The sequence below is a fragment of the Alligator mississippiensis genome, chromosome 1 (assembly GCF_030867095.1).
Source record: "Alligator mississippiensis isolate rAllMis1 chromosome 1, rAllMis1, whole genome shotgun sequence".
Lineage (NCBI taxonomy): Eukaryota > Metazoa > Chordata > Crocodylia > Alligatoridae > Alligator > Alligator mississippiensis.
The window spans coordinates 293290732-293307284 of NC_081824.1; the positions used below are offsets into that span (position 1 = coordinate 293290732).

The 16553-nt window shown below is 41.1% G+C and overlaps 1 protein-coding gene and 1 long non-coding RNA gene across 3 annotated transcripts in view; one reads left to right on the plus strand and one right to left on the minus strand.

The window, feature by feature from the left end:
- Positions 1–16553, plus strand: part of CLIC6 (chloride intracellular channel 6) — a 47637-nt gene that overhangs the window by 27891 nt on the left and 3193 nt on the right. The window contains exons 1-5 of one of the 2 annotated variants that reach the window (XM_019476025.2): positions 6209–6602; positions 10438–10547; positions 12121–12246; positions 13581–13687; positions 16130–16311. In XM_019476025.2, coding sequence (XP_019331570.1) covers positions 6540–6602; positions 10438–10547; positions 12121–12246; positions 13581–13687; positions 16130–16311 — 588 coding nt within the window. In that variant the 5' untranslated portion in view covers positions 6209–6539. Of the gene's footprint in view, positions 1–6208; positions 6603–10437; positions 10548–12120; positions 12247–13580; positions 13688–16129; positions 16312–16553 lie in introns of those variants that run through there. The other variant, XM_006278423.3, reaches the window with a different exon arrangement.
- Positions 1–16553, minus strand: part of LOC132247727 (uncharacterized) — a 28120-nt gene that overhangs the window by 6206 nt on the left and 5361 nt on the right. The window lies entirely within an intron of this gene.

Here is a 16553-nt window from a genome sequence, read left to right on the forward strand (position 1 = left end):
CCCTGAGTGCTGCTCTACTTCCTTTTCCCTGCTTGATTTGTTGCTCTGCTTTCTGCCCTGTGCCCCTTGCGTGATGTGCTTTGCTTCATGTTCCATGCCATATCTGCCCCTGTGTTTCTTGCTCCTCCCTGGTCTATCGCATGCCATGCACAGAGGCTCCCCATGTCACTTGTGGCATGACTGCTGCAGGTTGATCACCCTAGTATAACACATGAGGATGATGCGTCTCGGCCATTGCTGGATAGTTAGCCACTGTGATTGAGTTTGTTCTTGTGTAGGACCACAACAAAGTGTGCATGTGTGTGATTATTTTAAAAGGCTGCCCCAGCAGCAGTGTTAAGTTTTGTTATTTTGCTACAAGGCTTAATATTTGATATTTTCAAGGCCCTTGCTCCTACAGTCATAATGATATTGGTATCATAGCTAGTTACTTTCATTAAAAAGGTGTCAGGGTTGGAGGGGGAGGGCAAAAGTTATCATGAAAGACTCAAAAAACGGGTGGTAAAAAAAGTTCCCAACTTTTTTTGTTGTTGCAATTGTTATGGTCTATATCACCAGAAGAGGGTCTTCCACAAATGTATGTACAGAAAAGTTTGCTTTCTACCTTAATCTCTTACTGCAGTCAGTTCTTTGGGCACAGTTGCTCCTGGGGACTTGACATTGGTATTCTGACTGTATTTCTTGACAAAGAAGAACTTCCTACATGCTGTTTTTGACCACCTCTGTTCAAGGATTTGCATACACAAATGTAAAACAAATCAGTTTAATTGAGAAGATATTTCTCATAACTTTTTTCTCCTCCAACAGGAAGCTAATCTACAAAATTATCTGATACTGTTTTCTAAAAGTGCAACATTGTTCTTTAATATCTCATGATTTTTTTTGGTCCCGACTCCTGAATTGTGCATGATTGGTATTGTAGGTGCTGAGCCCAAGTATGAGAGGAGCAGATGTATTTGTTCCCTGGCATATATGTCTGGTTGCTTTTGTAACCAAGCTGTGCCTTAGCTAAGCTACATCTGTACGGGTTCTCTTCAGAGGTTGCCTGCATGTAGTTAAGGAAGCACAATCACCCCTTGCTGCTCAGGGCAATAAAAGGAGTTGCCTTGTTTATGGCAGAGGGTAACAAAACAGCACCAGTTGCTATTTCCACCAGCAGTGATTTATGAATAGTCAAATGTCACATTTAAGTGTGTCCACTGTAACAGTCTCTCTAGATGGATAAATGCAGGGGTGGATACAGATGGAGTGCAGTGCTGTGGCCACACCCCACTTTCTGACCACATGGAAGCAGCAACTGCCAGGGACCTTAAGTCCCCCAAAAAGTTAAGAATTCCACCCCCTCCTTTCCCCACCATGCTTAGAGGCACATCCCTTTCTTTCCCATCTCTGGTGTGCTATTGCTGCTGCTGTTGCTGGGGCAAGGGGAGCTCTTCCCCTGCTCCAGCTGGGATGCGTGGGGCCTAGATTTTGCCCAGGGGAATGGCAGTAGGCACACAGGTTCCCCCAGGCATTCCCTCAATGTCAGCCCGGGTGCAGGTGTGGGCAGGGGACCCTGTCATCTGTCACCACTGCCACTTCCTTGGGCTGAGCAGCTCCAGAGACACCCCCTTCCTTCCCCCCAGGACAGTGACAGTGCTGGAGGGGAGAAGGGGAGGGGAGGGATCGGAGCAGGGAAGGGAGGGGGGTGGAATTCTTACCTTCTCTGGGGACTTAAAAAAAAAAAAAGAAGTCCCTGACTGCTGCTCCCATGGCATGGGAGGGGCAGAGTGGACAAGAAGGTTGGGGTGCAGCCATCCTGCAGCTCTTGCACCCACATTTGTAAAAATCTTGGGTCCACTTCTGGGTGAATAGGGTGCATTTTTCAGTTGGGTTAGCTCCATGGATTTACCATAACAAAGTGGGTCAAAATGCATGCTAATTCAGGCAAAGCCATTTTAACAGGCAGTGTTTTACCTATGCTAAAACATTTGTGTTCAGACTTCAGTCACTTTGCGCTAAGGGAATTGAGCTAATGTGACTGGAAGATGCATACTTTTTTCACCCATAAAGAGGAGACCCTATTGGCAGACTAAAAATAATGATTATAAACAACTATAATAACTAGGAATTTCTGTAATAGCCAAGTAAAACCTTATCATTATGCAATGAATTTACGGCATTCAGAGTATTTATTAGTTGTCTCAACACTGATTTTGTACAAGCACATCAGAAATTATCTGAATAAGATCCTGTAGGGTGTGCTGCATAGTAGAGCTTTTTTTTTGGGTCAGCAACTTATGCAATACCAGCTTGGTGAAAGCTATCTATAGTGGTCCTTGTTTTAGTTGTTCTGTAAGCCGAGCTGTGTGTGGATGTTTGGATACTGAAGGAAAGCAGGCCACACTGTCCTTAATTAGAATATTGGGAAACTATATTTGATTTCTGGCAGTTGGATAGCACTTTGGGTAAGGTAGAAGTTGGATGCCTGTGTATAAAGGTCTTGTTACTGGCCACGTGCAGACTCTAAACAGGCTTCTCTGGACACAGTATTGGACATAGATTCCTACTTTGTAATTTCATCTTATTAGGGAAGCTAGTCTTTATTCAGATGGTTGAAGTCAGGGGTCTGCAAGCTCCCTTCTAAGGGCAGTTAAGCCATCTTGTTAAGCCATGTGTGGTGTTGATGGAATCAGCAGGTGCTGAACACAGAACTTATTAACTCCCCTCTCTGTCAAGGGTCTGAATGTTACCCAATTTGGTACAATTTTCCACCCACTTTTTACTAGCACATATAATAAGTGATTGTGTAGGATGCAGAACCAGGCCTGACAAACTGGACTATGAACTGTGCTGTTGATGTATTAGTATTTGCATTAACCTGCTCACAAGACTAAGGGCATTTTTACATGTGCAAATGCTGCAGCTCTGGGTGCTTTGAAAAGCACGCAGCACTGCAACGCTTACAGTTGTGTAAGTGGTGAAATGCACGTTAGTGCTGAGAAAATGGTGGTGGTGGACTTTTGAGCTAAAACACATCAGAGGTGCTTTAGTTCAAAAGTGCACTGCCACCATTTTCTGCATGCTGACATGCATTTTGCTGCTTATACAACTGCACACAGCATAGTGCAGTTCACCTCAGCTCAGAATAATCAAGTCTGCTTGGAAGCAACAGATCTCTGGTGCAACATAGGACAGAAAAGTATGTGTATAAATGCCCCATGGGATCGGTGCACAATAAGAGGTAGGTTGTACAATGTTAGCTGGAGAACGCGTTATTGTTACATAAGCAGAAAAAAATTACAGAAGATGCAATCTAATTGTCATCTAGCAACTCATCCTTAAACTGAAGGTTAAACCCCACCCTGTGAATGGCCCAAAAGTTGAGATGTCTTACTTAATTGTTTCCATCTTTATGGCTCAGTAATTGCTATGCCATCTTGGAAGACCATGGTATCTGTTACAGCTTTTTCAGTGGCATCCACCACTCTGGTATCTAACAAGCTACCGTGAGGGTGCACATAATGTTTCTTAATACATAAAGGCAAATTAGAGTCATCAGAAGGTTTTTCCATCAACCTTCTCATCCTATGCTTTAAAAAGGAGCCTGAATATGAGCTTAGCATAGTTCTAAAACACACACAAATCAAGTTCTGCATCAGGGTCACAAGCTGTTAAAATGATAGGAAAAGAATAGAATCTGGGCCTTATACCTCAGTTCCCTTGTTCCCCCTCTTGCCATAGTTGAACATCAGTAACTCCTAGTGCTGCTGCTGGCTTCCATTGCTTGCTGTCACCTTCCTTCAGCTTTGCTATTGTTAGGAGTTATTGCTGCAGACCTGGAACTAGGGTACTGGTATCTGCAGTCAGATGTACCCTGGCTATCACAGCACCCCTGGTCATGAGGTGTGATCCCCTCCATCCAGGAAGTTGGGCACTCCCAAGTGGTGGGGTAGGGCAGGAAGGCTTTTAAACAACTGAGAATGGTGCTGGTGATATACTGGCCTTCACTAACCCAAGGGCAAATCGATGGTATAAATATGAATGCCTGAAAGACTGCCCTAGTATAGTTCTGAATTTGGAGCCCTTGGCTCTAGATCTCATTTGTGGAGCCTCCTGAACAAGAGCCCAGAAAAAGATCGTGCAACATAAGTGTGATGCCACTATTTTGCAAGGGATTCACACAGAAAAGTGTTAGATCTGGTCACCATTAGCTTACTAAAAATCTTGTGTCTTTGAGGGAAATGGCAAGACATCAGGTAACCTATTCCTACTTCAAGCAAAAATGGATTTCCTTGTTCTCCTTCCCTGCTCCCCCCCAACCCCCCCAAGTACAGGAAGCAGCACTGCTGAACTAACCTAAAGCTATGCTTTACTAGAATATTTATATATTTTTCCTAAAACTATGTAGATTAAGACTGTGTTGATGGTGTTACCCCAATGTTCATCTCGTATTAATATTGAAAAAAGGGCATCGCAAGGGTGAGCACAAACTTTTGGACTGCAGTTGAAACTGGAGGAACCTGATAACATACAGGACTGCTTCTTAAAGTGATTTTTAAAAACCATGTACATTACTTTTGCTTGTCGCATAATTCTTTGTTAATACATTATTAATTATGTTAAGCTTCCCTCTACTATTTGCTTGTTTCTCAACATTTAAAATCAACAGCATTTTGAAAACCATACAAGAAAAGAAAAAAAAAAGGGAGGGAAGCAATCAACTTTGCAGTAGTTTTTCTATGAAGAGTTTATTTTCTTAAACATGAGCTGTGTATTGCCAATGTATAAAACTTTTTAATCGTTAAGATATTTGCACATCTCTGCAAGCCATCAAGGTGTCTCCAGAAGTTCTCGATTTGTAAGCAAATAAATGACAAATAGTCTACTAAACACAGTGTTATTCCAGTCTAATAACAAATCGATGGAGTCATTGTCTACTTCAGTTCTGCATTTGTCATGGTAATGTGTCTGTCTTCAGCTGGATCTCTGACTCCACCTTATGGAAATTTACACAGAGGAGCAGGACTGAGGCTGCTGCTTCTGACTCCCTGCAATTTACCGTCACCAGGGCAATGGAGACGAAACAAAAGCTGACAGCTTGGCTGGCTTTATTTCCTCCACTTCAGCAGTAAAAGTTAGAGGGAACAAGGCTTCTAACTTGAATGTCCAGGGGAAGCTGATGCTGGGTTACAGAAAGAAGTTCATTCCATGGTGACTGTCAAGTGCTTAAACAATCTGTAAAGTTCTCCAAATGCTACGTATTGCTATAAACCCCACAAAGAATACAAAGCGAGCATCTGACTGTTTGACCACAATAGGTATGCATTTCACTTTTCAGGAGACAGGTCTCCAATTTCCTTAAGGCTTAGCCATTTATTTTAATTGCCATGATCAAATTCCCTTTGCCGTAAGTGCACAATTGGTTTTGATAAGTTTAAATGACTTGATTCATTACTTTTCAGAACTGTCTGTAAAACACTAAAGACATCCCTAACTTAAGAGTGCATTTTCATTGTAAGATTTCGTCAGGTACAAAGCGGATTAAGTCTAGCACAGTTCCTTACCCCCCACCCCCGAGGTAAAAAAGACTTTTACATGTGCAGACAAACATACTAGTTTTGCACCACCCTATCCCATCTAAATAGAAGAAATAAGTGACCTGTCCACTGTGCTTATACTTTGCACTGCATTAATAGGGATATCCAACCCATCTTCTTTCAATACATGTACTCCAGTTTTTTTGTTTGCACAGGCTCACCCTAACTTTCAGAGCTTCTATCCATCATTTTACCCAAATGTTTTGGTAGACTGGTCACCAGAAAGAACTGACAGTCTGCGAACTGGTGAGAGTGAGAGCAGGAGACATACATTCACAGTATAGAGCACCTTAACTATATTATACAGTAACATGCCTCTTCATGCAGATCCTGAAAACAACATTTCATAATGAGGTATAGTTTTGTGATATGGTAGCCACATCTTATTTAACAAATGCTTCCAAACAGTTCTCAGTGGCAGTATGCTGATAATCCAATACATAATTCAGTGATGCAGCCCAGCAAAGAAGCATAATAAAGTCTTTGACAACCACGTTGTTTTTGTAAAACCCACATATAGTGGATACCGACATTTTCACATCACTTGGTATGAGGCAACATGATATGTTTACATTTTCTATTGGCATCAGTCAGCTCATTCTAATAAAATGCAAAGTAGTTTCCAGTCAAATGCATGCTTGTTATAAACTGTGATGCTACAGAGCAGCGCTCCGAGTGGTAGTGAACTAACAATAGTAGCTTTCATACTTGCCACCTACAAGTCAGCTATCTTGTGTAATACAGAGTTCCAAACCCTTTATTTCTAGTTTTGTTCCCTGATGGCATATAAACCAAGGAAAACAATGGTTTGTGCTTTCACTTGTTGCTGAGAGAGCCAGTAGTTGTCACAAAGCAAGAAAGAAAAAGTCACTAGAGGAAAATCCTTCAGTTAGATATAGAAATCAATAGCATTTAAAAGGCTGTACAAGAGTTGGTACTTGCTTATTCTTCACACTCCACATGGCAGAAGATTACTTTCTGGAGAATGAATGCTTGTTCCCAGACATTGAGCTCTTTGTGAAGGTGAGATTTTTCAAAAAATTTAACTTTTTAAAAGGGGGATGGTTTACTTCAAGATCAATTCTGATACAGTCCAGAAAGAGTTAAAAATAAGTTGTGCCATCACTACACACAAGTTGTTTTGGTCTTTATATCTGTGTCACTCAAAGGAAGAGTTACACACAGTAATATACTGGTTAAAAAAAGCAGTTGTACTAGCCTTATCACTACCTATGCACTTAAGAGCAAAATTTTAAGCTTAAGACTCATAAGAGCATGACAAATCAAGCCTCTGAACTGCTTTCTACAATATTGTTCATTAGTTCTAGTGTTTCTGTTTTTCATATTTAATCCAATTAACCTAGTTTCACTTTGACATTTGCATTTTAAACTCCTATCTTTTCTAAAGTCACTAGATCCTTTTCTAGTTGAGAATTTAGCCCTGTTTGATGCACCCAGATTCTACTGGTTTATGTAAAATCAATAGTGGTGACTATTTGCTATTTTGGTTCACCAGTTAGGTTAAAACTTAAGAAACTATTTAAGCCTAGTAACAGCTACATAGGTATTTGTACCAGTTTAGCTGAATCAGATTTATCTGCAATATTTCACTGTTTGCTATTAGCAGGTTATGCCCATTACCAAAGAAGTGGTTGGATATAATTGAGTAAAGTTGGAAACAGAGTGCAACTTGGCTAACTTTTTGATAAAGATGAGGGGAAACTCTTCTTGATTTACTCATCACAAACAGGGATGAATTGGTTGAGAATGTGAAGGCAGAAGTAACTTGGGTGTTGGTGACCATGAAGTGATAGAGTTCAAGATCCTAAGAGGAGGAAGGGAGGAGAGCAGCAGAATAAGGATACTGGACTTCAGAAAAGAGACTTAAACTCGGGTATGTGATAGGTAGAATCTCCTGGAAGGAGAGTCCAAGGGCAAAAAGGACTCCAGAACAGCTGGCTATATTTTGAGGAGGCCCTGCTAAGGACACCGGAACAAAAGCTATCCCAGTATGATGGAAAAATGAGAAATGCAACAGGAGACAAGCCTGGGTAGACCGCACATTCTTCCATGAGTTGCAACTCAAAAAAATAAAAAAAATCCTATAAAAAAAGTGGAGGCTTGGTCATAGTACTAGAGAAGACCATCACATGGCTTTCCTAATTTTCTTCCTACATACCCAAGGCACAATTTGAGATATAGCAGAAAAGTAGAAAAGGATTTTGGAAGCATGTGAAAAGCAAGAGGAAGACCAGAGAAACTATTGGTCCTGTAAGGAACTCAGAAAGCAATCTAGTTATAGATGATTCAGAGAAGGCTGAAGTATTCAATGGCCGTTTTACTTCAGTTTTTACAAATAGGAGCAGCTACACCAGATGATGAGTGTAGTTGGCTATGAAGATAGGGAAGGAGATAAACAGCTTAGAATAGTAGAAGACTATTCCCTGGTTAGGGATTACTTAGAGAACCTAGATACTTTCAAGTCAGTATGGCCAGAAGGAATGCAGGGTACTGAAGAAAGTGGCTGCAGTAATCTCAGAGCCATTAAAGATCCTCTTTGTGAGCTTGTGTAGTTCAGGTGAGGTCCTGGATGACCGGAAAAGGGCAAATACATGGGCCCATGTTTAAAAGAGAAGGAAGAGAATCCAGGGAACTACAGACCAGTCAGCCTAACTTCTATACCTGGCAAGATCATGGATAAAATCTACTGGGAGACACCTAGAGAGGAAAAAAAAAAGTGATCAACAGGGATCCTGGTTTTCTCCGATTAAAAAAAAAGGTAACCCAAAATCCACATTTTTCTATGCTTAAAATGAAATACTGCTAATATACAGACCTATCTATATTAGTGGTATTTCATTTTAAGTCACAGAAAAAAAAATTTGGATTTTGGGTTACTTTTTTAACTTGAAAATTGGGGATTTTTTTTTTTTAAATCAAATTGAAAGCCAGGATCCCTAGTGATCAAGAACAGCCAGCATGAATTCACCAAGAACAAGCCATGCCTGACCAACTTAATTTTCTTCTATGATAAAGGTGATAGGCTCTGTGGACGGGGAGAAATGTGTCAACCAGATGTGATACACTTTGACTTTAGTCTACTCCCACACCATCCTCATTAAGCAGTTAAGGAAAATACAGATGAGACAGAAGTACTGCAAGATGACTATAGAACTGGTTGTATCATTAGGACTGTGTGAAGCTTTAGGTACCGATTCAATTCGGAGAAGATTCGATCTGATTTCGTGGCCGAATCAAATTGGGACCAGTTAAAAGGTCTGAACAGATTCAAAGCTCTCCGAATCTTCAACAGGTGGCTGCAACAGGGAGCTGGAGCCAGACTTGGAGCTGGTAAGTAGGGGGAGGGGGAGCTGGAGGAGTGGGGAGGGGACCCCTGCCAGGCCCCATCCCCTGCCCGCTCCCCCAGCCCCTTGACTGCTGCCCTGCCCACCTCAGCTCCCAGAGCTTTAAAAAAAAGCCCTAAGCAGGGGATGATCCCTGCTGCCCCCTGCTGCATGGGGGGCTCTGCCATGAGCCCCCACCCCCCCTCAGCTCTGGCCCTTTAAGAAAAAAAAAAACAAACAAAAAACTGAAAATAACCCCGGACTTGCTGCTCCTGCAGCGGCCTCAGGGCTTTGAGGGGCTTGTGGAAGAGCCTCAACAGCTTACTGGATTGTATTAAATAGGAGTGTTACAAATCAAGGGAAATGATGCTTCTGGTCTAGTCAGTACTGATATGGCCTCATCTGAAGCACTTTGCCTGGTTTCAGCCCCCCCAGACTTCAAGAAGGATGTGAACAGTTTGGAAAGAGTCCTGTACAAAATGACAAAGGTTTTAGAGGGCTGGTAAGCAAGACTTGTGAGGAAAGACTGAAAGAACTCGGGTTATTTAGACTGCAGAAGAGAAGACTGGGGGGGAGATTTTATAATAGTCTTCTGATACCAGAATTGCAGAGAGGATGGAGACAGGTTTTTCTCGGTGGCCATAGGGGCAGAACTAGGAGCAATGGCATCAAGCTGCAGCTGAGAAGATTTAGGTTGGCGATTAAGAGGAACTTTCTGATTATGAGGATGGTCAAACATTGAAACATTACTTAGGTAAACTGTGGAATCTCCATCCTTGGAAGTTTTCAAAAGCAGGTTAGACAGTCATTTAACTGGACTGGATTAAATTGGGGTGATCTTGCCTTTAACTGGGGAGCTGGAGTAGTTGACCTCATGCAGTCTCTTCTGGCCCCACTTTCCTATGATCCTAAGGTTACACACAGCAAATGTCAGAGGGGCAGCACTCAGCATGAACGCAACAAAAATAGGTCACATGTCAACTTTTGGACAGCTGTTCCTCCTTGTCCAAGCTGCATTTATTTTTTTTCTTTTCTCTCTCTAAACCACTTAATGAATTCATGCTTTTTGCATTGCATCTTAATTCCTGCTGAAATTTGTTTTGCTACATCTTTCTGTGTTGATATTTCCCATATTCATAAACCTATGAATGTACAACATATACATGCTTGAGAAGTGTTGTATTTGTTTGTTTGGAAAGAATTGCCTTAACATGAATAGGTGAAAAGGAGTCTAACTTTGAACAGGTTGTTTTCAGTGTTGCTCACTAGCTACATGTTCAAAAACAAATAAGTTACATGTTTAAACACATTTAGAAAATATTGTTCAAACATAACATTAGGACACAAATGTATCTGTTGGGGAAAGCTTTAACAAACACGGAGTAAAAAGAATACTGCGGCCTATTGCACCTAATACCAGTTATTAATTGCATCCTTTAGTATAACACCAGGTTACTAAATTTGCCATTCTAAAAGTAATGTTTAGAAACACTTTTGTTTGTTTTTCATTATAGGCTGGTAGCGATGGGGAGAGCATTGGAAATTGCCCATTTTCTCAGCGTCTCTTTATGATTCTGTGGCTAAAAGGTGTTATATTTAATGTTACAACAGTAGACTTGAAAAGGTAAGATTACAATACAGCATATTGTTTAATTTTGGTTTTCTATATCCTCTCATCTGTTATTTTCAGTTGTAACAGAGGGCTTTCTTGGGGCCAGTCTGTCATTGGCCCACCCACCTGTTTCTGGGCCAACTGCCTGCCTCCTTTCCTGACATGGCTTGATGATGCATAATTATAATGTTAATTAGGCAGGAGGCTGCCCATTCTTGCCTTTATGCCAGGGGGAACCATCTGCAGCTCTGTTCCTCCCCTACACCACAGCCCATGCCTTGCAGATGGCATCCGGATGACCCAATGCTCTGGGCCTACAGTCAGACCAAGCTTAGGCCTCGTTGTCAGGCCTTAGACACACACACATTCATACTGCCCTCCTCTCACTAGGGCCTGTCACACTCCACCCTCTCTCACAGGGTCTGTTTCACACATTGACAACTTATACTGCCTTGCTTTCTCCTGGAGCGGGCCCCTTCGGCCATAGGCTTTATCTAGCTCATACCTTGGGTGGCAGATGTACCATATTTTGGGCCTTTCCTGCGACACTCACCAGAGCAGTGGTCAGCCAATTACCTGACTGGGTCCAAGATTGCCCTGGTCCCTCCTGGGGCAACTCTCTATACACAGACAGCTCCCAGCCCTCTGGTTCCCCCCCCAGTGAGGCTTCTCATCTCTGCCCCCTCACTGGGGCCACAGGGCTTCCCTCCTCAGCGGGGGCTCAGGTGACCATAGCCATGCCTGGCCCCCTTGTACCCACAGTGTTGTGGGGGCTAGGGGTTAAGGTGCTCTAACCTGCCTTTCATCGAGGTGGTAACTGGCCTGGTATTTCCTGGGGGCTCCCACACCATCAGGAGCCCCACCTGGCCACCCATCTCCAGCAGGGTGCAGTTTTAGGTCATGCCCAGGACCAAGAGCCTCCAAACCATCCCTTAAGCTCCTGCTCTTACCTCCAAGATGCTGCATACAGCCTTGCAGCCAGGCAGTGTTTCTGCCTGGCCTGCCAGCAGCAAACTGCCCTGTTTATATGGGCGGCCAGAGATATAAATGGCTGGCACAATCAAGCACCTGCTGGCTGCTTGGCTCAGCCCTTAACGTGGCAGGCACAAACAGTGCCCTGCCACATCAGTCTAGCATTTTCAATGTAACTTTAATGAATGCATCTCACAGTAAGGTCGAAACATGTTGACAAATATACTGCTACTTCGTATTTTTATGGCTGCTCGTGGTGTAGATTCTGCTTTCGTCTATGTGGGCGTAAATCAGGAATGATGTAGTAGAACCAGCATGGTACACCATAGAGATAACTGAGTGGAGTGTCTAGACCAAGATATTTAAAATATTGTAGAAATATTAAACTAATTCATACTCGTACCGCTATTTTTTTAAAATGATCACCCTAGCACTTGCACCACAATTTAAAATTGGAAAGAAGGAATTTGTTAAGAATAAGTTTAAGCCATTTTACTAATTTTAAATAATCCTAGTAAACTAGACTCAAACCGGGATAGATAACTACCATTAAGAGCAGTTATTTAAAGTATAGTTCATATTGTTACTAACAGATCTTATTTGCATGTTTTAGAAAGCCTGCAGATTTACAGAACTTAGCACCAGGAACAAACCCTCCCTTTATGACTTTTGATGGTGAAGTGAAAACTGATGTCAATAAAATTGAGGAGTTCTTAGAAGAAAAGTTAGCACCGCCACGGTATTGTACTGTTAAATGAATGTGTGCTCATGCGTTTGCGGGCCTTTATGCTACTTTCTGAGAAGCTTGTTGATTTCAGTGGAAGCAGGATCAGGTCCTTGATTATTTTCATGCCTTAGAAATAAAATCTTAAATACTGGGTTATGGTTGGGGTCCAGCTGAACTCAGAGCTTTGCTCTTGACCAGGGGTTCCCACTCTGTGGTACACATACCCCTGAGGAGGTACACAAGACATCTCTGGGGGGTACACAGGAGAAATTGTGTAGTGGTGGATTTAATTTTCATTTTAAAAGTCATCGGCATTTAAGAGGTTAAAATATAAACTGTATGCTGGTAGGGGTACGTGTGCAGCTGGTAAATCTGGAAGGGGTATGCAATAAGAAAAAGTTTGGGAACCACTACTCTGGACTTCCCTGGAAGCAGAATCATGTTCTAGCACTGCATAGTGAACCTGTTCCTCTGAGATTCTTAATACTTTACAACATGTTGCTTGCATACAAAAGTAACAGTGTGTGGAATTACAGGAACACACACAAGGTATTGTACTTCCTGTATAAAATTTTTAGTGTTCCCAATAATTGTTTCCCTCCTTATATACTCTGGGACAGGTCCTCAGCTAGTGTGAAAGGAAAAAGATCTATTAAATGCAATGGAGCTCTGAAGGTTAACACCAGCTGAGAATGCTGTTCTCTGCATCTGCTCCTAGTTAAAAGGATGTCAGATATTATTAGACTGTATTGTCCACTATGTGGAAGTTTACATTATGTAGTAATCCATTTCATGATCAATATTCTTTTAAAAAAAGGAATCTAAAAAAAGTACACTCTGCAGAATTTTATTAATAAGATATAAACTCAACCCAAAGATACTAGATCTACTGAAGTCAATAAATGAGAGATTCCTGGTTAAGGCATTGGGATCAGGCCTATGCAACTGTGCTCAATTGATTCTATCCACAATTTTTTTATTATGCCATGACATTATTACTCAAGGGGTAAACTTTACACAGATTTAGTGGGTCCAATAAAGAGGGGGCTGCATACCATTAGGTACCTGATACTGTATTTCTCCTTGTTTACTGACAGTTTGAGATTTTCCTCTTTCCCCCAAGTTCTAATACGTTTATTATTGATGGGTGGTTAAGAAAAGCCTTATCAGTAATAAAAGTTAGTGGCAGTACAAAACAAATATTACAAAAATGGTTTTCAAGTTAGGTGATGTTTCCTATCAAATGTATAGTTAGTCATACAGATATTCAGATAAAGTACATTGAAACTGAATGTGGTAAAAGCAACTGGTAGTTGTATAATATTCTCATATTTTTAATTCCTCAGGTACCCCAAGCTTGCACCAAAGCACCCTGAATCTAATTCTGCAGGAAATGATGTGTTTGCCAAATTCTCTGCATTCATAAAGAACCCAAGGAAAGATGCTAATGAAAGTACATACTTACAATCCTTCCATCGTTTTTGGTGATTACTACAAAAAAAAAACAAACAACCCAACAAAACAAACAAACAAACAAACAAACCAAACCAGAGCTATGACTGTAATGTTAAGTGGTGGTTTTGCATTTTGTCCCAAGGGCTCAGTTTAAAATCAAACACATCTGTGGGTTTCTGGGACATACTTGCTGCAGACTCCAAATCTAGAAATTAACTTAGTCAAGAGAAAATATAGCACCTGCATACTATGGTAAAAAAAATTGCAATGATTATTTACTTGCCTTGGTCAGCTAACTCTTCTAGAACCCCACTCACAGGGTTTTGCCTGAACAGTATTAAAGATGCCAATCCATAAACATGTTATTATGTGAAAGAGTTACTCCCACTGATTATAGTGATACTACTCACATGCACATACATTTTCAGAAGCAGGCCTCAACATGGAATACAAAGAGCAAGTGCTGCATCTTTTATAATTTTACAGAGCCTATACACAGGCAGCAAGGCTGCTCTGATGCACTGCAATAACAGTACATCAGAACAGACTTGATTCAAGTCTGCTGGAGCATGGTAATAACTGTGCTCCAGCAGACTTCAGCATCACATGCATCAGCATCCCTACATTGAAAAATGGTAGCGGAGGCACTTTAACTAAAGTGCGTTCAATGTACATTAGTTTATGCACTCCAGCAGACTCAATTAATTGAGTCTGCTCTGACCTGCTGGATTTCCAGCACATTGGAGCAGGCTTCCTGCACATGTATAAGAGCCCTAAGTATTGTAAATCTAAGAATGAAACACTCCAACATACATTTTTAATATATAGAATACTCAGTTTTGGTCTAGTAAAACTATTTCAACTTCTGAAATAGTTGAAAAAAATTAAAGCAATAGTACTGCACAAGTAAGATCTTTCAAGGAAGTGTTGGAAGGAATTGGATTTCTCCCAAAATGTAGGAATTTATGCCTGTGCATATGGCTTGATTATATAATTAAGATCTATACTGAGACAGCAATTCTGGCATGCATCTCTACAACATACCTAAAAAAATTCCTAATCTACCTCCATGTTTGGATATGACAGGAATCCATCTGCTTGTGAGCCAATTAAAATTCACTGCCTGTAAAATCATCTTCCTATAGGTCTTCATAAAGCTGAAGCAAACAAGTGAAATAGGAAGCCAAGTAAGGCTTGGAATTCGGCGCTCTCAGTTTGTAAGGATGCTGTGCCACATCCTTAATTCACAGCTTCTCTTCCTCAACTGCAAGCACCTACTCTGGACACTTTTAAGAAACATTTGGATGCTTATCTTGCTGGGATCCTTTGATCCTAGCCGACTTCCTGCCCCTTGGGCAAGAGGGTGGGACCCGATCTTATGAGATCTCTTCCAGCCCTAATGTCTATGAAATCAACAGATAACTCTGTATGAACAAGGTTTTGATAGTCTGGCCCTCCCCAAGGACCACTCTTCTCGTGTCATTCTATTTAGAGCCAGTGCACAGCCTTCCACCCATCATCCAGAACGTACAAAACCTGAAGAGCCCCTAATGTTATTGCCAATATTCAGGAGCTTCCTGATTTTCTGTTAGGGGAGTAGGGTGGATGCAAATTCAATATCCTCTTAGTAAATAAGCAAGATTGCAAAGGATGATTACAAAGCCTTAGTTTCACCTCAACACAGAAGAAACAGGTCTTAGTCAGTTTCTCCAGGATGCTTGGTACCCAAGGAGGTGTTTCTGTGCTTACTCTCAGGGACATGGTCATAACTGGTTACTAGACACATAAGAAGGTTGTCCTTACAGAAAACAGATCTTCCTCCATAAAGCTCTACAGTCAGGTCTACACTTACAATTTGCTAGTATAATTGTTGGTTTAAAGATGGGATTTTTGCTATATTGGCAGAAATTGGAATATATATGAATAAAAGAAACAGGATGAGGGAAGGGGTTGGTATAGCCTGTGTCAGTTGTGGAGTTGGGTTAGGTATAGCATCAAAATCTATCCAGTTGTCTACAGTACGCAGATTTCCCACTATAGTTACACTGGTAAATCTTGAATAGTATGTTTTATCTACCAAGAAAGGGCGGTGTATAACTGGAAGCAGAAACACTTAAACCTTATTTGGATGGTTTGAGAGAATGAAGTAAATTAAAACCCAACAGCTTAGAGGAAAAACAGAAGATACAACTCACCCACTAACCAAAGTCAGATGGACACAACTTGCAGCCATTTTACGAAATGTAGGCTTTAGGGAAGGGTTTGAAATAGAAGATGATAACATTTTTATGAGAAAACCTGACATAAGGACTGATGTGGGAGGACCTTAGTATGAGGGGCACCAGTATTTGGAAATCTTTCATCTCTTGGGTTTTTGTTTGTTTAGGTTTACAATGATTCCAGCTCAGTTTCCTATAATTTTTTTTCCCTCTGAACCTAGATTTGGAAAAATCCTTGCTTAAGGCTTTAAAGAAGCTGGATAACTATTTAAATACTCCATTGCCTGATGAAATTGATGCCTATAGCACTGACAACGTTACTGTTTCTAGTAGGAAATTCCTGGATGGAGATGAACTCACCTTAGCAGACTGCAACCTCTTACCAAAGCTTCATATCATTAAGGTTTGGCATGTCTTTTCTATGCAGTGCATCACTGTTGTTATTATTTCACAGTGGCAAGTAAACAATGACAGAAAAATGCCATATCTTTATAATATAATATACCATAGTAGACCCATGACTGCTACCTAAATGTAGCAACAGTATAGTTTGATAACTGATCTTCAACTTAACACAGTTCATTTCATTGCGACGGTTAGGAGACTCAAGTTGAAGATTATGTCAGTAACACATCTAATTACTTA